The sequence below is a fragment of the Athene cunicularia genome, assembly GCF_003259725.1.
Source record: "Athene cunicularia isolate RWA chromosome Z unlocalized genomic scaffold, athCun1 chrZ_part5, whole genome shotgun sequence".
Taxonomy (NCBI): Eukaryota; Metazoa; Chordata; class Aves; order Strigiformes; family Strigidae; genus Athene; species Athene cunicularia.
In genome coordinates, this window is record NW_020799146.1 from 1 (window position 1) to 20,040 (window position 20,040).

General features: G+C 46.7%; 1 protein-coding gene across 1 annotated transcript in view; it reads left to right on the top strand.

Annotated features, from left to right (window-relative positions):
- Positions 1-439: 439 nt before the first annotated feature.
- CAST (calpastatin) overlaps positions 440-20,040 on the top strand; it is a 56,695-nt gene continuing 37,094 nt past the window's right edge. Inside the window, exons 1-3 of the mRNA XM_026866899.1 lie at positions 440-514; positions 4,429-4,506; positions 14,254-14,328. Coding sequence (XP_026722700.1) covers positions 440-514; positions 4,429-4,506; positions 14,254-14,328 — 228 coding nt within the window. The remainder of the gene's footprint in view (positions 515-4,428; positions 4,507-14,253; positions 14,329-20,040) is intronic.

Sequence of the window (20,040 nt, forward strand, 5' to 3'; positions counted from 1 at the left end):
CCAAGCCAACCACAGCTCTCTGATGGCTCTGCGTGGTCTGGCTGGACTTAGGTCGCTGCTCATTACTGTGACGAACCTGCAATTGCATTTAAAAGTCTTCTTTATAATTTCTTAGTCATACAAGGAAACGGTTGGTGTCTCTCTGGAGTAGAAAGAAAAAAAAGTTGGCCTTCTGTTAAAGTTTTACAGAAAGCAGGCGTTGTGCAAGGTGGCTTTCAGAGGAAACATCACTTCAGTGTGTTTCCTAAATACGTAACCGGGCAGATGCTGAATTTACAGCTGCACTTTTAAAGTGGTTTAAGTAGCTTGGATCAGTGTTGAGTGATGTTTTCCTGTGTCATTCATTACGCCGTCAGATCAGTGGCACAGCGTGGTGGAGGTGACAGCAGAGTCACAAGGAGGAAAGTTTTGGGGATTGCTGCGTTAAGTGATGACACGAATGTCAAAGGCCTCGGTGGTCCGGGGTTGCTGGATCCAGGGTGAGAAAAGGGACAGTGTGGCTGCCCGTGATCAGGTGAGGAAACCCCTCCTGTGCATGCTCTGAGGGAAACCTGTCGCTGCAGTTGCTGGCACCTGAGTAGCACGCGCAGGCCTCCACGTGAGGCTGGAGCCCTCCCCACCCCATGCGCCTGTGTCACACGTGGTGCTTTCATCCACGGTCTGGAGGGTGAGTAAGCCAAGCTGGAGAGGTGAAAGAAAGGGCCAGGCCCAAAAGAGATTCACTGGTTGTTCTCCCGAGATTTTTACAGGCTGGTGTGTTTCAAGGAGAATGGGATGGCTGTAAGAAGAATCTAGGTCTCGCCTTTCTGTCCGTACATAGCTCGGTTGTAGTTCTCCTGACACTTCCTTCCATCCGACAGTTTTCTGAGCAGCATCAGAGGTCTCCCTCCACTTTCTTCCCAGTTGCGACTGAACGTGGCGGTCAGGCCGCTGTCCACCTCAAATGGCACATCCCCTTTAATATCTGTACTGCAGAGCTGGTTACCTTCAGCCCAGAATCTGGCCAGGAGACGTCCCTTCTCACCCACTGACTGAGCGTCTCGTCGCTGCAGCCCTCCGAGATGCTGCGCAACAGCTTTGAACCAAGGGCTCGTGAGTGCTGGTGGCCCCCAGAGGTTTAGAAGGAATTTCTTGAAGCAAGACCTCTAGCTGAGGTCTGGTTTTCACAAGCGCAGGCTGAGAATGCGGCCGTGTGTTCAGTTGTTGGTATTTCACTACGTGCTTCTCACCTAGGCCAGTTGCTTTCTTTATGAATGCTCTTTGAATCAGATGTTAAAGGTGTGTCCATAAAACAACAGTGTCAGGACGCTTGTGCCCTGAAGAACAGGATGAAGATCTCAGGATAAACGTTCTTGTTCATGATACTTGTCCATTTTGTGGACATGCCATTAAGGGTGGGTTTGCACTTTTTGTTTTTAGTCCAGTTGGGAGATAGTTTGCGCCGACTTAAGGAGTTGTTGTTAGCTTGTTAGTTAAACTAGAAATGTAACGAACTCTACATCCACTGTTTGTGTGGCAGAGCTGGAGCTGCTCCTGTCGTGAGAACGGTCGGTGTGAGGTCACTGGTTGGAGTAGATGATCTTCACGGTCTTTTCCAACCGAGATGGTTCTGTGTCCACTGGCATGGTTACAGACACATTTCTTCAGCATTGTACGGACAGAAAAAGGGAAGTGTGTGCCCAAAGGAAAAGTCCACCCTGTCGTCCACTTGGGACCATAAAGGAGCAATGCATGCATACTGTCCTAAATAACCTGAGCTTAGACTCTCGCTAAGCAGATTGATTTATTGGCTTTGTCTTATTTACATATTTATTTCTTTAATAGACGGGTCAAAGCTTGAAAACACAGAGCAGAAAAGAGCTGTTGAAGGGCATTTTTGAAACAGTGTCTCTCTCTCTCTCCTGTCTTAAGCATCAGCTGTTCAGGGAGCCGGTGTAGTCTTCTCAGAAGGTGTCTTGGGCAGTTGTGCCTCCCAAGGCCACCTCCTCGGGGTGGCAGACTTTCAAGTGAGGTAATACTTTCGTAGGCTTTTTCGGTATCTGAGGCCAGAGAGTGTCAGCGCTTAATGTGTACATAGTGCCTGACTCCAACTTACTGCAAAAAAAATGACTTTGGTCAGGCCATACGTGCTTTGTTCCCATGGTCAAAATAGTATTTGGTCTTTTGGTCAAAGTCTCGTTATTCTGGGTGCGGTCTGACAGCTTTCTGGAGGGAAGACAGCATTTAATCTCTCTCCACCTTGAGTGGCAGTGTTGTGTCCTTGTCCCAGCCCATTCCTTGTCCCCTCTGGGTGGTGAAGCTGCCCTGGGGTCTCTCAGGGACGTGGAGTTGATCTTCTGCCAGAAGGTGTTGGAGGGAGCCCTGCCAGCCCCCTCTGCCCTCCGCAGCCAGCACAGACCAGCCTGCTCGGGGGGTGGGAAGACGGGCAGGGGCAGGGGCCCTGACACCCCAGAGGGGACAGTGAGCTCCACCTGCCCACTGGGACACAGCCTGTCCCGCTTGTCCTAGTCCCAGGACTGGGACCGGTGCGGTGTCCTGTCTGGTGGCGGTGCGAGGGCGAGGAGAGGGCTTGGGGAGGAAGGGTCACACTGGATTTGTCCCTGGTAAAAGTCTGGCACACTCAGTAGGATCTAAGTGAGGCTCCTGCATTCTGCAGCTTTGGAAAATAAACTAAACAAAGCTGGGCTTTAATTGGTATCGCTGCTGTTTAAGCTCTGTCTGCGTTGGAAGAAGCAAATGAACAGAAGCAGTAAGATCCACACAATGAGCAGAAAGGTGTGCTCAATTTATGAGGTGAATTAGCTGGATTTGGGGTAGCACTTGGCTTTCAGAGTGCTTGCTTGAGGAGAGAGCCCGCTCTAAACAGCCGAGTTTTGCTGAGCAGGAGCCTTCCAGCAATGCAGGCTCTGGGGCTGCCACTTGGCCAGCGAAAGCACGCTCACCGGCGTGGCTTTTATTGGGATGTATGTGGTGTGCTTTTATTGCAGCAGTAAAACGCACAGATAACTGGGTTAATTGTGTCTATACCGAAAGTGCTGTTATGGAGCAGTGAATCAATTCATCTGTCATCTGAAAAGACAACCTACGGGACTTGTTTTTCCCTTGAAGAGGCACAATTGGAATATGTGAAGAGCACTTTCAATTTTAAAACTTGTCAAGTATCCCAGCCATGCCCAAACTCATTTTAAAAACTTGAATTATTAGAGGTTGTCTGAACAATCTTCAACATTTTTGTCGTGTACCACCGTAATGGAAAGAGATGAGAGACATGCTATTTGGCTACTTTTAGTTTTATTTGTTCATTCAGCTATAATATTTTCCCAACCTGAGCGCTGATGAGCTTGAACACGTTTCCCTTGAAGAAGGTGCAGTGATACATGGATCATTACTTTCTCCCTATAGCCATGTAAAGAAAAATCTGTAGGAAGTCATTACTTCATTACTCCTGCTGCTCAGCCCTCAAAGCAGAAGGGAATAAACAGGCCTCAAATCATCTCCTGTCTTTACTTAACAAAACAAACCAGACAGGAGTCCTCATTCCCAGATGTCTCACTTGCCAGGGGAAGTTACACTAGCTGAGATATTAGATAATCGTTGTATTATGTTGCCTTTTACATTCATGGTAAAATGTCTTGCTTTTTACTTTTTTTTTTTTTTAATTCTGAAGGTTACACAGTATGCGTTTGAAAAATATGGTTTTTGAGGGGCCGCCTTCAGCACTTTTCAGAGAGTAAAACTGAACAAGCTTTTCTGTATGTGCCTTTCTGTATGTTGCTGTATGTTGCTGCACGTGGGGAGCAAATGGGATGGCACATCAGGTCTGATGGAAGCAAGGGGTTTAAAGTCTGGGAGGGGATGAAAGCTGCGGGAGGTTTGGGGAACCTGGAGGAACTGTATTTCCTAATGTGGACCTGTATCTGAACGGTTACAGCGTTTATTTTTTGTATGTCAGCAGCAGAGTTCTAGGAATTGTAGTAACAGTTTTCTCCCAGGTAGGGAGGGATGGGCATAGGGAGCATCCTGACATCTCTGCGGAAGGTTGTTCAGGTGTTGGCTTGTGGCTCGTGGTTGTGACGTTGTGTTGGGCTCTCTGAGAGCTCCTGTGGGGCCCACAGCGTTGCCGAAGCAAGTATTGGAGAGGGCAGTGCTGGTGAGGAATGAGCGATAAGCTCAGTATCTTCCAGAACTTTTCACAAGAACCATCGTGTTACCTGTACTGCCCGGGAGGTCATGACTTCCTGACTGTGATTTTGGTTGAAGTTATCCCACAGGTCATTTAGAAATCCTCTCCATTAGCAAGAAGGAAAAAGAATGTTCCCTTCTGTTGTATTGTGGCAGATGAAAGGCATCACATGTACACTAAGATGTTCTGGAATTTCTCTACATAGAATTTATAATTAAAGATCTTAGTAACTACCCATCTATTTTCTCTACTTACAGCATGGTGACAAGAAGGCAAGAGAAGCTTCTTCCAAACCAGAAGAGAAAAAAGCAGAAGCAGCAGAGGTAAATTCAAGTATTTGAACATATTAAGAAGAAAAGTTGATTGTGAATTTCCTCCTATACAGATTTCTGTCCTTTGATAACAAAGTGGTGGTTTTCAGATAATTATCTGATGACCGTAGTCACTCATTATTCATTCCAGGAATGTATAGTTTTGTCTTGTGCTGCTTGAGCCGCCTACTGAAAGTATTTCTTTGTCCTGTTCATCCTTCCACAAATATTTCGTGTTAGTATCGGTGGAAATGGTTCCAGTGGATGTGTCTGTCCTGCAGACACCCTGTGGGACTGTTTTGCCAGTTACCAGGCCTAGCATAAAGGACACGGCCAGCATAAAGATGAACCAATAATCAGATTGTATTTGATATAAAAGGGTCAGCACATGGGTGAGCGCTGGGGGTACAAACAAGTCAGATGATACATAACGGACATCAATCCCACTGACCCCAACAACGACACCACACGACCAGCAATGGGTGGGATAAATGGTGACATGCATCTCCCATAGAAGGGACAGGAGACAACCGAGTCAACAAGCCCAACACATCAGACCAAGGAAGCCACACACGGAATCTCTCCACAGCCCGCGTTTACAAAAGCCAGACCTGCCTGGAGCCCAGGGAGGCGGGAGGTCCTTCCCCAGCAGGGAACTCTGCACAGGGCATCCCCCTCACAGACAGACACTGCCCCTCCTGCCAGGGGTCCCAGCTGTTATCCCTGCGTGGGACCCCTGACCTTGGGTTACTGACTGCGGGACCCCTGGGGCTCCTTTACCCAACGGCTCTGTCTGCCAGGCCGCCCACCCTGGGGGGAGCCTAAAGGGAAACCCACCCCGCTTTGGGAAGGGCTGGGGGAGTCACCCAGATGTCAGCCTTAATGTGGGGCTGAGGGTTGAAACCCCAACATTTCAGGGACACACCCAACAATCCTGGTTTTTCGATTGTCCGTAATTACGGGCAAGAGCGCGCACCGTGACACTTCCCACCTTGCCTGTGTCCTGGCCTTTCTTCCAAAGATACAAACCCTAATGCATACATCGATGTTGCATGCCTGGGCTGCCCCCTTACACTCTTGCAAATAGGTGGTCAGGGCTGTATTTTAGAAAAAACACTGATTTTTCAAGATACTGCTTCCTTGGGAATGGGCATTTAGGAGTTCAGGAGTCCCTGCTGGGTTAACATTGCGTCTGCAGAAGCAGCAGCGTTACAGCCAGCCCAGCGGCTGTTGTTAACAGCCAGAAGCCGTTTGTTTTTGCAGGCGGTGCAGGGGTGGTGCTCGGGAGGGTCCCCTCGAGGGTCTCCTCTCTCCTCGGCCCTGGTGGGGGCTGGGGGGTGGGTTCCTGTGCGCTGCAGGGATGCGGGTAGGTGATGAAGGGGAAGGTGCCAGCACTGATCTCTGGTGCCCCCACAGCCTCTGCTCTGCTCTTCCCCAGGGAAGGCTGACAGCAGGCTCAGAAAGAGGACAATTTGTCTGCTTTTCTACTCCCTGGCTTCAAATGCCAGTCGTTGGTACAGGGAGGCCGGGAATAGGTGTGCCCGGTACTTGAAGCTGTTTGGAAAATAACTTTGTCTAAGCTGCAGTGTGTCTGACTGCACTGCAAATCAAGGCCAGTGAGGGCTTTTATTACCGTCCTCTGAAGTAGATGATTAAAGCAATTATCTTCCTTTCCTGTCCAAATACCTCTCTAGCCTGGGAACGAGTTCCTCCTTTCTTCTCCAGACAGTCGAACATTTTCTTAAACAGCACTGTCGCTTTATACATCCTCAGTTTAATGTCAGATTCCTTGACTGCTCGTTGTTGCTCTTTAACGTGGAAGTGCTGACTTCTGCCTGGGAAGGGTGGGAGCTGAAGCCTGTAGTTTGGGTGGTGGAGGTACTGTTTCTGACCTCTCACCGAGAAGATGTTTCGAGCTAGAAGAGAAGGCTGTTACTAAGTTTATTGTTCTGATGCTTTTGCTTTTTGACTCCTCAGAATACTGAACGTGTGTTTCCTCTTGTGAGTTTCTTTGTGTGTTTGACTTACTCCATTGACTTTACCATGCTTAAAAGCGAAGGTAGATAAAAACGCTTTTCCTTAGGATCACTGAACAGCATTAGCCCCGCCACGGTTCACATCTACCAAAACATTGATTTTTGTAGCAGTTGAGGCAGCAACTCAGAATCTTTGTACAGCTTTCCCAAGTGTCTCCAGTGTTATATCTTTGTTTAAAAGTTAGAGGTTATTCCTGTAGTCTTCAGTTTTTAAAACCAACATTTATAATCTATCCATAGATAGCTGTGGACAATCTTGTCTAGAATATTGACTTTGTTCACCTCCCTGATAGAAAAAGGTTTGGTGATGCATTATAAAAATGACAAGGAAATACAAAGGTCTTTGAAGAGTTCGTCTTCATATCTAAGGGAAAATCGTAAAAGCCTGTATGCTCATTGTTTAACTAAAAATAACAATAAATGACTCTGTCTCTCAGATTCTTTGTGTGTATAGTCCTGAAGGAGTGAGAGAAGAGTAAAGCTTTAAAAGCAAAGGTAGGGAAGGTCTGACACAGGTTTTGAGTAGGAGGTGCTCATTAGCCACAACATCAAAATGAGTACTGTTAAGGTGTAGAATTAGGTTTCTGAAGCTTTTCCTTTTTGGAGACTTAAAAGCAGATTGAAAAAAAAAACAAACCACAGCGTGTTTACTGTAAATAGAAACCTGCTTGGTGACATACGCACTTGCGCAGGGTGCTGAGGAGATTCAGTGGCTCGTTAAGATCTTTCCATTTCTAGCGTCGCAATACAATAAAATAAAACAATGCTTTAAAGGAGTTAGGAGTTAGCCGTGTTGTTGATGGTACGTTTAATAACACTGTAGTTTGGGAATTGCACACAGTCACAGCAGCGTGTCTGTGATGTGCCGCCAGATGTGAGTTTGTGAGAGCGTTTCCTCGGGAAGTGTTTACGTTTCAAGTTCCCAGTGGCTTGCTGCTCAGCCGTCACCACGCAGTGCTCCCATCCTGAGATCGTAAAGCCTTGTGGGAAGGAGACACGTTCTCTGGGTGACACAGACGGAGTGTGGGGAAGGGGAGGTGCTGAAGCCCACAGCTGGAATGGCTCTCCTGTGGCTGCTCGGCAGGAGAGAAAAGAAACCACGTAGCAGGCTGGTCCATGCAGCTGTGTGATAAACAGCATCCTCGGCGCTCGGAGGGGAGCTGTGAACCCGCTGCTGCAGCGAGCCCTTCCCTCTGCATCCTGCTTGGCGGTGTCGGGAGCAGAGCTGGCAGCTGCAGCTTGTGTCAGCCCCTCGCTTAAAAGTGACACTTCTGAGACCCACAGCGTTGTGCCGTGCCGGGGGGCTGGCACAGGAGGGGCGCAGGCACAGCTGGCAGTCGGGCTGGAGGAGGCAGCCGGTCAGTCCAGCAGCAGCTTCCAGCAGCCTCCGCTCTGCTTGGTGGCTGTCGAGCTTGGAAAGTAAAGGATGCACAGAATCCTTCCCTGCTTCTCTTCCCGAGGGTCCACTCTCGCCTCATCTGCTCAGTGGCCACAAACATAAAGCAGAGCTGGAGTTCTAGGATGCTAAATTCAGTCTGTCCAGTTTCTGAAAACAAAAGCCCACCTGGAAACAAACCCCAAGGTTTATACCTGTTTAACTCTGGTCCTTCACAGCAGCCTGTGGTAGTTCCTCAGCAGCCCTTAGGTTATGCTGATGATGCCACTGCGTCTGGCACAGCAGAGAGGGGTGTTGCAGGAGGGTTTTGGAAGGGAGAGGACTGATACCCTGCTTCACGGGACTGCGTTGCTCTTGGAGAGATCATTGTCTGCTTCATTACCTAATGTACGTTAGCAGAGGAGAGGTACCATCGTACTGGTTGGCCTCATTTCGGCAGTGCTACTCAAGCTTTACGTGTAGGCAGAGTGGGGGATCTACTCCCGACCACGAATGGTCAGCTTTTAAGTTGAGATACAGATAATCTGTCAGTATAATGATGAGCAACTGAATGTGCCTCTCTACATGGTGTCTTGTAGAAACAGGCAGATTTGCTGGAGTTGGAAACTGCGGGTGTGTTAGAATACACAACCAGAAGAAGTTACCGGTGGTTCTTTATCATTGTAGTTGACGGTGCAGGGGTGTGTGTGTCTCGTGGTTGTATTGGGCACCACTCAAGGACAAAGGTTCAACCCCAGGGATACGCTCCTTGTGTCGTGGCCTTCATTGTTCATGTTCATTGAACTCACACTCTAAGGAGAATCAGACACTTCTTGAGAATCTAAATCAGCTTTCATGAAATGTTTTCGCACAGTAGATGTTAACAGAAAAGAACGTTGTTGGAATTGGTGGTTGCTCGTGCACTCGAAGCTCTCACATATATTTGCAGCTCGGATGCACCTGCCACCCGGTACGAGTGAGCGATGTGCTGCTCTCTTCCCATGTCTGTCCCTCTGTTCTCTCCCTGACATTTGTCATCCCAGTCCTGAGTCCACATGTTTGCAGCAGGCTGTCATGAAGTGTATGAAATAGGAAATCTCCTTTCTTCTCCTTCCTTCCTGAGGTTCCAAGGCTTTCAGCAGTTTTGTCTGCAGTGTTAAGTCTCAGCGACAGCTGCTGTGTTTTTCCTTTACCCCTCACTTCGACGTCGTCTGCTGTGGACGTGTGCCCCCCCACCAGTTTCAGATCACTGCACGCTTTGTATGCCACTGAGGCCTGCGTGCCCTAGAAGCTTTTGGATGCTAAAATATAAATACTTTCAAGGGGGGATGGGATGGGATGGGATGGGATGAAATCACTCAATAGAAACCCAGGACAGTTTATAACATACACTGAAATTAAGAAGTCCCCTGGCCACAAATTGTGTGAATCTGTGAGAGTATTCAGGAGGAGTATCAACACGTACCCGACCTGTTTCTACATCACATTTTTGTTTTCTTTTGTACTGCTAGAGACAGGGAGGTGGGAAATGTGAAACTTCATCCGGACTCAGTAACTGAGTGTTGCAGTGAGCAGTGTGGTCCTGCTGCCCTGTTCTTGAACACCGTGTTCAGTGTTGCCCCCTTGGGGGCACAGTAACCACGTGTGTAATTCAGCACTCCCATCGTGGGGGATTCTGCTCCGAAAACCCCCTGCTCTGTTTGGAGTGGATTCATGCTTGTGTCATTAACTGCATGTAATCTGGAAAGATCTGTTCTCTTTTTACTGTTGCGGAGGGAAATTACCAAGGAGAGCTTCTGTGTCTGTCTGAAAATGGAGCCTGTGCGTTGCTGGTGTAAAATGTGGTGTTAAATAATTGCTGGTTTAAAAAGGGTGGTATTAAAAGGAAGGTGGAGCCACATACTGTAGGAATTCAAAGCTCCAGATTAGAGCAGGGCCGTGTGTTACCAGATACAGTATGAAACAAGACCCTCCCTAAGGCATCCTGCCATTTCAAGTCATGCTTTACAGCCATGAGGACAAAATACGTGCTGCTTGCTCAGCCCATTTTTCTTTACTTAGCAGGAAATACATTCTTTACTTTGAAAGGATGACGGTGATAATTGGCGCTGAAGCGTTACTGTCCTTTCAGAACTGATTCGTCGCTCTGACATCAGGATTTCTGTGATGGTTTTTAATCCCGATGCTTGTTCTGCAGGATTCCTTACCCAGAAAAAGGCTCAGAGTTACTTGAGAGTCCCGGGGCATAATGCTGAGCAAAGACATTATGACTGGTAAAAATTCGTTGGGGTGCCCACTGCTGGTCTGGACAGTGAAGGTGCACAGGTAGCTTTGATTGGAGTGTTTGTCAGGTCCCTTTCTGCATTGTTACCAAAGTTTTTGTTTTAAACTGCTTTGGTTGGTTGGTTTTTCACCCCCTGCACCTGCTGGTGGCTGCAGGACAGTGTGGACCTGATCCATCCTCGGCAGAGGGGTTATGAGTAGTGCAGCACTGGCTTGTTTGCCCGTCTTCCTTTTCTGCTTTGGTTCTTCTTTGGCTAAGATGTGAAAAGTGCTTGAAAATTAGCATTATTTCAGTTAAGTTTTGGTACTCATTGGGAGCTGTTGCGATGCGAGGATCTTCCCACTGTAGGAAGAGGTAGAGCATGGTTGCTGCTCAAGCAGTTATTGAATAAGAGATGAAAGGTGGAGGCTGAAACTCTGCTTATGGTTGGCAAAATAATTTCCAGGACAGGGATTGCACATTCCTTCCTCACATGAAGATACTTTTTTTTTCCTTAAAAGACCTGTACTGTATGCGTTCTCATTGCGATACTACAATGAACACTTGAGTGTTACAGTCCAAAACGAACATTTAATCCATGTAGACACCAGTCTTAGTGCACGTCTTCTCTTAGAAAATTTATTTATCAAAGGGATATGTTTTATCTCCCCTTTATTAAACATGGAGGAATTAATCTTCCACTCTGAAACCGTGTTTTGGCTTTCTGTTTTGAAGCCACTGCTAATAACAAAGAGTAGGTTACAAGTGCCTGTATGCCACAGCTTTTAGCCCTTCACACACAATTCTGTACAGGCTCTTGATTCTTCTAATTCCTGTCATAAAGAAGCTTTATATTCTGATAATTCATTAGCTCTGTTATTATCGGGTTGGGAAGCGAGATAGGAGTACAGCTGCAAGGTGATTCTTCAGCTGATTGTGTCTGAGATTGTCACAGAAAAAAAAAACACACCCTTCCTCTTCTCTGATTGGGGAAGATGGGAGCAGCTCTGATGGATTTGTTGATGAAGGGTGTCAGAACCGGTTTGCCTGGAAGGAGCATTGTGGGGAGGATGCTGGGAAGCACATAACATCATTATTTTGTTAAGCGTAGAAGAAGGATGAACCCAGTAGCATGATGTCGCCAATTTTTCTGCTTTTACAAATGCATTAAGGGGTAGATACCAAAGAAGTTAACCATTGAAAGATGACCCTGGGAACTAAGATGTATTTCTCAGCCTATCATGGTCAGTATTCAGTAAAGAATACTGATTTGATGTGGTGGCTCAACTTCACCATTTCCAGGTAGTCTTTCTCAACTCCAGAGCAGAATTTACGTGCTTCTTTTTCTTCTCGCTCTCCTACCTGTATCTTTATTGCTGTTCTGCTTACCATGAAACAGGGGAATGTTTGCATTAATGATTTTTTCTTCATACTTTTAAATTGATTAGAATTGATTAGATTCATGCTAAGAACAAGGATTTATTTCACTCTGTGGATTTTTTCTAGTTCAGACTGGGGGCGGGGGGGACAGGGGGAAGGCTAGCCTCATGCCTGAAAAATTTTAATATGTTGATAAAAAAACCTCCTGCAACTCAGTGTTTTATCTGTGGCTTTTCAGAGCCTCACAGTTATGTTAGACATAGCCTTAATAGCCAGTGATAAGTCCTGGAACCTTTTGGTCCTGAAACAAAGGCTGAGCATGAGGTGGAAGTGGAGAGCACCTATACAGAACACGTACCCGGAATACTGATTGCTCTTCAGAGGTCTGCTCCTTCTTGACTATTTTTTTTCTTTTCTTTTTGAAAATGGAAAGTAGCGTTTAAAATTTTATGTTCCTTCAGCAACTTAATAACTTATTTAAAAGCTGAAGGATTTGTGGGTAATGCTTATTGCTGAGTCTTTAATGCCCGACATCAGAGATAAAACCCAAGGCATTCTGCCTCTTGGTACTGTGTACAAAGCCACCCTCCTCCAGGAGCATTGCCACCTAGGGCTGGAAGACTGCTGCTTGCTTAGAGGTGTTAAAAATGTTCATTCTAAAGCGGGTTGAAGGTTGTGTGGAAGGAGAGTGTCTGCTCCCATAAGGGTGTCTGGTCAGAGGAGACGTAAGAAAAAAATGCCAAGACAAACCTGACTGACGTGTGATGAGTGGCACTAGTTAGGCGTGTGGAGCCTGAGGATGTTTTTTATCTTCTCAGCTGGGGGGAGAAGGAAAGGGAGAGGGAAAGGGGGGACGTAGAACCTGAGCAATTCTCAGCGAAGGCAACAACCAGAAACCAGCCTGGTGGTGGTTGGTGGTGGTGGGTGGGCTCTGGAGAAGTTGAGCCGGGACTTGGCAGCGGACGAGGCTGGAAACTGGGGGGACCAGGCTGTGGTGGGGCCAGGCCCTGCGCAGGGGTCACAGCCCAGTGCCCGGTGCTGGCTGCGGGGGCGCGAGGGTCTGTGTCCTCCCCAGGCCGGGGGTGTGTGCGGGGTGTGCGTCAGCGCTCGACGGATAACCCCGAGGGAGAGGGAGGCCCAGGTCTGGGCAGGTTTTGGGGGGGTCCCACAAACATGGGGTGCCGTGGGGTGGGTGTGCAGCGAGCAGAAGACCCGTAGAGGGGTCAGAGGGCCGGGCAGGGGTGCTGGGAGGTCAGCGGGGCTGTGCTGGCACTGGGGGGACCCGCGACAGAGCCCAAGGGGTGCCGGGTGTGTGCTCTTGCACCAGTGAGCTCCTGCCCCCGCCAGCCCCAGAGGAGGGGACGTGGCTGTGGGTGCTGCTGGTTGAACCTGCAACCACCATCCCTCAGCCTGGATGGAGACCCCTTGTCCCCAAGCACTGTGCAGGTCTGTACTGGGTAGTACTGGTGCGTACTGGGCAGCACTGGATTTCAGCATGGATTCCAGTGCAGGAGCATGCTGGGATGGAGTGTCTGGTAGAGGCATCCACACTCCTAACATCCATTTAAGGGGGAAAATCACTGTTTCGCTTGTTTTTTGCAACATACTGTGACGTTTTACTTGGATGTCACTGTTTCCAGTTTGGCCAGTGATGTGAATATCCCACTTTGTCAGCCTGTGCCCTCAGACCACATTTCTGTGATGTCAATCTTCTCTAAATGGCCGCAGAGGGTGGCCTGCTGCCCCAGGCTCTGCCTGGAGGTCGGCTGTTGAGTGGGCAGCTTTGTTTATTCCAGAGTCTGTCCTGGTTTTGGGGCTAAATGGGAAAGGGAAGGGGAGATGGAATTACCTAAATGACGGAGGGCTGTGAGCCTCCCAGCCTGTTGCAGTACCCGGTGCCCCATCGGCTGGAAGCTGGTGCTTCTGAGTTCGGGTACAAGTTTGATGACTGAATCTGCTCATAATTAAAGCGTGAAGGCTTTTTTTATGTTGTGAATCTCGAGCTTCCACTTACCGGAGAAAGTGAATAGGTCTTACCCATCTGCCACTGCCAAAAACGTGATGCTTTTTGCTGTGTTCGTTACTAATGGCTTGTTTTCCCAGTCTTCATTAGATGTCATTTCAGCAATTGCTGAGTTTTTGCAGTGGTACTTAGTGGTACTTGGTAATAATGGCATTGCTTTGGGCGAAAACTGCAGGTTCAAAGGTGATGTCGTGGTTTTGTTTCAGTTGCCAGAGTTTTTATTACCTAGGAGCCATCCTATTGCCCTTTGTATCTTTCACTTCCCTGCCCCAGGTGTAATGTTACCTTCAGTGTTGTCCTTCGAGTTATGTCTGTACAGCAGTAGTTTACCCATCTTACTTTCATTGCTACTTTTCGTTGAAGTGTATGTGGTTACCCTCTTAATTAAAACAGAGTCGCTCTGCCACTGGAAATAGCACAGATTTATATATCATCCATAAAACAGTACAGAAGAAGTCAGCCTGTTCTGGGCTGGGCAAAACTATCTGAAAGGAGTCCGTGTGAATTAAAGCTAGATGGGAGAATTTATTTTTGGATGACCTGCCTTGAATAAAATGTTCTAATGGGCATTTTTTTTTAGCGTACCTTTTTTAATACTTTTTTTGGCTTACAGTTTTACTTGGCTTTTCTTTTTCTTCACAAACACTTCTGATGTTTATTATGCCTTTCTTTTATTTTGTAGAAGAAACCAGCAACTGCTAATGTCGTCAGCCAACCCCCCAAAACACAGACAAGTGGAGCACCTGCTGCTGCTCAGGTAATCCATACTTGAGGAAATGATCTCTTAAAAGAAAGAGGATGTGATACGACTTAATCTCCTGCAGTGGGATAGGAAACAGTTTGTTTGCCAGCATTCTCCAACACTAGGAGGCTCTTCATGTCTTGGTGGAAATTGTGGTGAATTGAAATGAAGGAGGAATACAAGTCAGCAGAATGCTGGTGCTGACTTCTTGAGGAAATAGGCTGGGTAATATTCTCCCCTTTCATCTGTTCTTTGTTAGTCTCCAAGTTACTTAAAAAAACCCGGGTGGCAAACTTAAATTTGACTGACGGGCCCGTGGTTGGTTCTTCACCCTTGGGTATTGTTTTATGTTTGGATTCTGTTTACTCAGCGGGTCCCGATGAGATGGAAGCACGGGTAACTTTGCTTTCATAGCCCCTGCAGCAGTTGGGTCCCTCGGGGAGGTGGTGTAAGAGGCCTCACCAAGACAACTTGTGTACTGGAGTGCAGTTAGTCAGTGACGAGAAGCAGGGATCACGTTAAGCATGCAAAGGTCTTGCAAAGCACTGAAATGGGGTGTTGAAAATGCACTTTCTGATGGTGGCCACACGTGAACTGATGGCTGGTAATTGCTGCCAGGTGCATGTTTGTTGCGGCTGAACGGAGGGCACTGCGCTCAAAAGAGAGAAGCAGCAATGTGTTTTATGGAGGTAAAATAATAATTTGACAGAGTTCAGTAGGTTTGATGGAATTTAACAAAGCTGAACGGTGGTTTGACAAGGTTCAGTAAGTTTGATGGCAAATTAATGACTGCATGAAGAAATGTACAAAGGAAAGTTGAGTTAGAATTGAGTTAGATTCACAGAGCGGAGATGCAGAGAAGGAGGGCTGTCTCGTTGAGTCACGAGGTTCAGAGTGGACCCCATTGCTTTCTAAACTCCGTTTGGAGCCTAGGGGTGACTGGATCCGATCTTAATTTCAGACTTGGCCAATGGTTTATGTCTAACAGAATTACCCATACAGTGTTCAGGGTAGCTATGTGGATCAGTAATGTTTTACAGTATTGTGCTGCCGGTCGCTTACCGAGGATCTGTCCTGGGTGGGGGATCTCTCTGCCTTGGGTGAGGAAGGATCTCTTGGTCTCGGGTGAGGAGCCTCAAACCTTGGGAGCCATCCCTGCGTGAGGGGGGAGTCGCTGGGCGTGCTGCCCAGGTGTGGCTCGGGGAGAGCTCAGGTTGGGCGCACCCTGATGGTGGCACTTAGAGGTGAAGGGGTTGCCTGCTAGTCAGTACTACAGACGGGAGAGGTGTCTTCATTTCACCTCTGCTATCTTGTCCTGGTTATCTTGCACTTTGGGGTTTCCAAGCCACCTTTCCTTTCAAAATATTTATCAATACACCTTCATGCCCTCGTGCGTGAGCCAGGATAGTCCCAGCTCAGCAGGTCACCCCCAGGACATGAGGCTGGTGGCTCCTTGGTCAGCCTGAGCTGAGGTACAGCGAGGAGTCAGCGCAGTCCGCCACAGGATTCCCTACCTGGAGATACCCCATCGTCTGAAGGATCCTTCCACCAGGAACTGTTTCTGCTTTTGAATGGGTTTTTTTATTTTTTTAATCAATGCTTTTGTAAAATAATAAAGATACCTCTGTGCTACCTAAGTAACTATTTTTGGTTTCTACTCAGTGAAGGAGGACACAAAGGGTACAAATCCTATTGTTCCTTCCTTCCAATGTCTTACCACTGAAGACAGCCCAGCGTTTTTGCTGCTTTTCTTTCTGATCCCTGCAGTTCGCCAGGGCCTTTCTCCTGATAGTCCAGCAGGATGCAGTCATCCACACGTAGTTCCCATGACAGCTCTACAGGGTGGGGGGATCTCCAATATAATCTTTCTGCGTATCAGTCTACACAGTCCTGTGGAAGCTCGTGTCTAACTAATTTGCTAGCTAACGCATCTTTAAGTCTTTTTTTCTTCATGTATTGTATTACAAGTGTATCTTTTACATAAAGTGGGCAGGGTACAATTTCTGATGGTGCTATTAAGCGTAAGAACTGCAAGGCAGCATCATGAAAAGAATGCAGTGTAATGTAATTGCCAGGAATTGCTTTATATTAGGTTATGGCCACTTAGGTTATGTGTTTTATTCAGTGCTTGGTGCTTCTCCAGTTTCTGTGATGTTCCAAAATATTTATTGGTAAAGATTATGTACTACGAAAATACTTACCTCATGCTGTCTAATATTAACTCTTAATCAATAGCTATTTTACCACTTGGCCACAACTACCTTTCTTCAGTTGGCCTAAACCTTCTCTTAATTATACCTTTTAATTTTAACAATCTCCTATACTTTTAGTTAAAATAGAGCAAAACTCTGAGATTCATTGTTATGTTCTTGTAGCTTGTGCCACCCATACTTCTTTTTAAGCCATTTGGCTAGCTGTATTGTTTTCTGCCCTTCTTTTTGTCTCTAAAAACACCTATTCAACAGAAAAATCTTGCAGGGATTTTTTTTTTTTTTTTATTTACAGGAATTTTACGGGAAAGGAACTGTTTCTTGAAAAGGCAAATCAGCCTTTTCTCTTTTGCTGCAAAACAGATCAAGGCTTTTAATACAATCAGAAATACTCCACCAGTTTTTAGACCACTTCAGGGCTGCAGTTTCTTCCTTTAATTTTTTTCCCTACTTTAGCTTTACTGTGTCTCACGTGCAAAATCCCTCTCAATTCCTTAATCATTTTGTTGGTCGAGAAGGCTTTTTGTTTGTGTACCTTACCCCAGATAAATTTATAACTTCTTTGAAGAGGCAGGTGAGGTGGGGCAGTTGAGTTGCTCCAGCTTGAGCTGTTCATTTTTTTCACCTACTCCTACCCTACTCTAAACTGGATAGCCACGGGGGGGTGGCTGCTTCTCCGTTGCGGCCTAAGCCATTTTCCCTTCAGTTAGTAAGTAATAAGTTGTGTTCTGCTTGGGTCACCTCTATTTCAGAGTTTGAGACACAGGAACTTGGGTGTGATGACTGCTTGTCATTGCCTAATGCCCAGCCTGGTATTTGGGTAGTTTAACTTTCCTCTGACAGTGTCCTGTAACGCCGACTGCTCCTGAGAGCAAGCACTTAGCTGTCTGGCATCGTTTTCTCTGTGCCGTATCTGAACTGACATTCTTCGTGTCATAATTTTATCCCTGTGCTCGTTAGTTCCTGGCGTTGCAGCCCGTATTCACTCGCTGCTGCTTCTCAGTGTCTTCTCACGGGGATTTTGTTCGGCTGCGTGTGTGTCCGTGCGGTCTGAGCAATAAGTGCTGCCTCTCTTGTCTCCTCTCACTTATATCTGTGTGGCTTTTGTGCTCTCTGTGTTGAGGGCATGTAGGAAGTTTAATCGGCAGCCTTGATGTCCCCAGATTCTGTGTGACTCAAATCTAAATAAATAATTTAAAGATACTTAACTGAAGCAGCGGTTCTGACCTCTCTCTTTGCCACAAGCTTTTCTTTCCTTTCCGATGGGAAGTCCTGTTTGACTGTTCGTTTGTACCAGGGTCTTTTCGGTAAGTGCGTGCCTCGTGGTGCCCTGTCAGATCAGTGGAGTGGGAAGTTAGATTCACGTAAGGCTGTGGTCAGCAGGAATATGGATATTTGCTCCCCAGCAGCCTCCTCCCTCTGTAGCTCACTGCCGAGGTGCACAGACAGGGAGGTCGTCGATACCGGTGTTCGTAGGCAGCAGCGAGGGGGAAGAACTGAACCACCCTCCCTCCTCTGCAGAAGGTGCCCTACCAGCACCGCTGTGTTTTCTTTTGCAGCCCTTTCAGTTGTTTTTACCAGTCCCACAGCCAACAGGAAAGCCAATTTCTAGCTCAGTGTTCAATCATAGCTATTTATAGAAGGCACTAACATTTGAGCACAGCTGGATCCAGCAGTCTTTCTTGGATCTTTGTGTTCTTATATGGTAATTCTCTTGATCTCCAATAAAGTTTTGCTGCTTTTTGTGTAGCACATTTTTGGGATTGGTCTTAATGAGTTCTGAGTGAGTAATTATTTCCTTTTGGTTGCTGGCTGCTGTAGCTTAGTGAGGTGAGAATCTTTGTCCATATTACTTTCATGGACGATTGATTGAATCGGTGCTGAAAAAAATCAGTAGAAATTCAGTAAGAGTTATTTTCATTTCAGACTTGACGGATCTTGGATATTTTCAGAGGCAGCCTCTTGAACTTAATGATTTAAGAAATTTAAGGTTGATTACTTTCAGCTGGCATCCAAATTCACACTGTTTGTAAGGGGGGTTCAGTCTGCTTTCTTGTGCAGCAAACAGGAAAGCAAGAAAAAGAGGAGCAATTACTAAATATCTTTGAATGAATTCCATACTATTTCTGCGGCAGACTGGAAAGTCTGTCATGAGTTTATCCAGATTATAATCAAAAAGTGATTCCTACTATCAGTGTATTTACTGGATTCTTTTTTTTTTTTTTCAGCTACATACCTTACTTAACTGTCACTAAATTTTTATTTTGTGAGCTTTTCACAGACACCTGACTGCAAAGGAAGGCATTTTTGAGTAGAGGGCATCTGAAGCCAGAGTACCAATTGGGAATGTCCACAGAAACCTGTAAATTTATTCCTGTGTTACCAGTTGTATTATGAAGACTGGAAAGGCTACCTCTGAATTTTGAGGTTATTCAGAAAAATACTTAAATGGGGTATCTAAGAATTTCCTTTTCTTGTTCTCCTTAGAGTAGATGTGTGTCATGGCACACAGATCCTCAATTTCTAGTTGTTTTGCAGCAAGACCGTGACAAATCATGGGGCTGTTCCTGCCGGTGGCCTTCGGAGCTGTTGCCAACGTGTATGCCCGCACAGGAAAATCCATGGGGAGAGCAGTGCTGGTTTTCTGAGTAGCAGAAACATGCTAAAAATAGACCAAAACCTTAAGAATTGGAAGCTGTAGAAGTACAGAAGCTTTCTCCTGTGGGGAGGAGCTGGCTTTGCATAACATTGTGGGATGTGGTGTCTGTCACCCGAGGTCATCTTCACATTTAAAAAGTAGGGCTGTGACAGGACGCCTCTGATCTGGAGGCCGCTGCAGAAGTTGCAACTTGTGAAGGTATGCGGCGGTCAAAATGACACCATCATTTAACAAAAAAAAAAAAAAAAATAAAAAAATCTGCCCTTCCCTCAAAGATGGGATTATTTTCCTCATCAGTCTGTGTTAAATCTTTGGGCGTTTTTCCCTTTCTACTTCCCTTTTAGGGCTGACTTTTGTGTTCCCTTGAGATGCAGGGCAGCACACAGGCTGTTACGAAAACATGGTTGAAGGGTTTGCTAGTGGCTTGTGGGCTTTTTGTTTCAAAAAAGAAACAATGGACAAAAAAAAACAAAAACAAAAAAACAACCAACCTCCCCTGCTACAGGTATTGAGAATTTGATTCTGTAGGAAAAGAAATTTTAAAAGAGCAGATCACTTGGTATTTCAGGAAGCGCCTTTTGACTTCTAAATTCTTGTAAATTATTTGGATTTTTGTGCTGAAAAGTGGTCATAACCAGTCGAGTGGCCTCAGTTTGTCCAGCCGTCTGAATTTCTTTCGTCTAATAACGTTTATGTGCTGGGGAGCCTGGATGTCAGCCCACGGGGAGGGAGGGGCTGTCCCATCAGCGCCCAGTAAGGTACCAGCGTGCTGGGGGAAGCCAGCCGGTCCTTCCCTCGGTCCCGGCGCTCGGGAGCCAGCCGCCTCCGGGCGGCGGCAGAGCCGGGATGCGTTTGTCG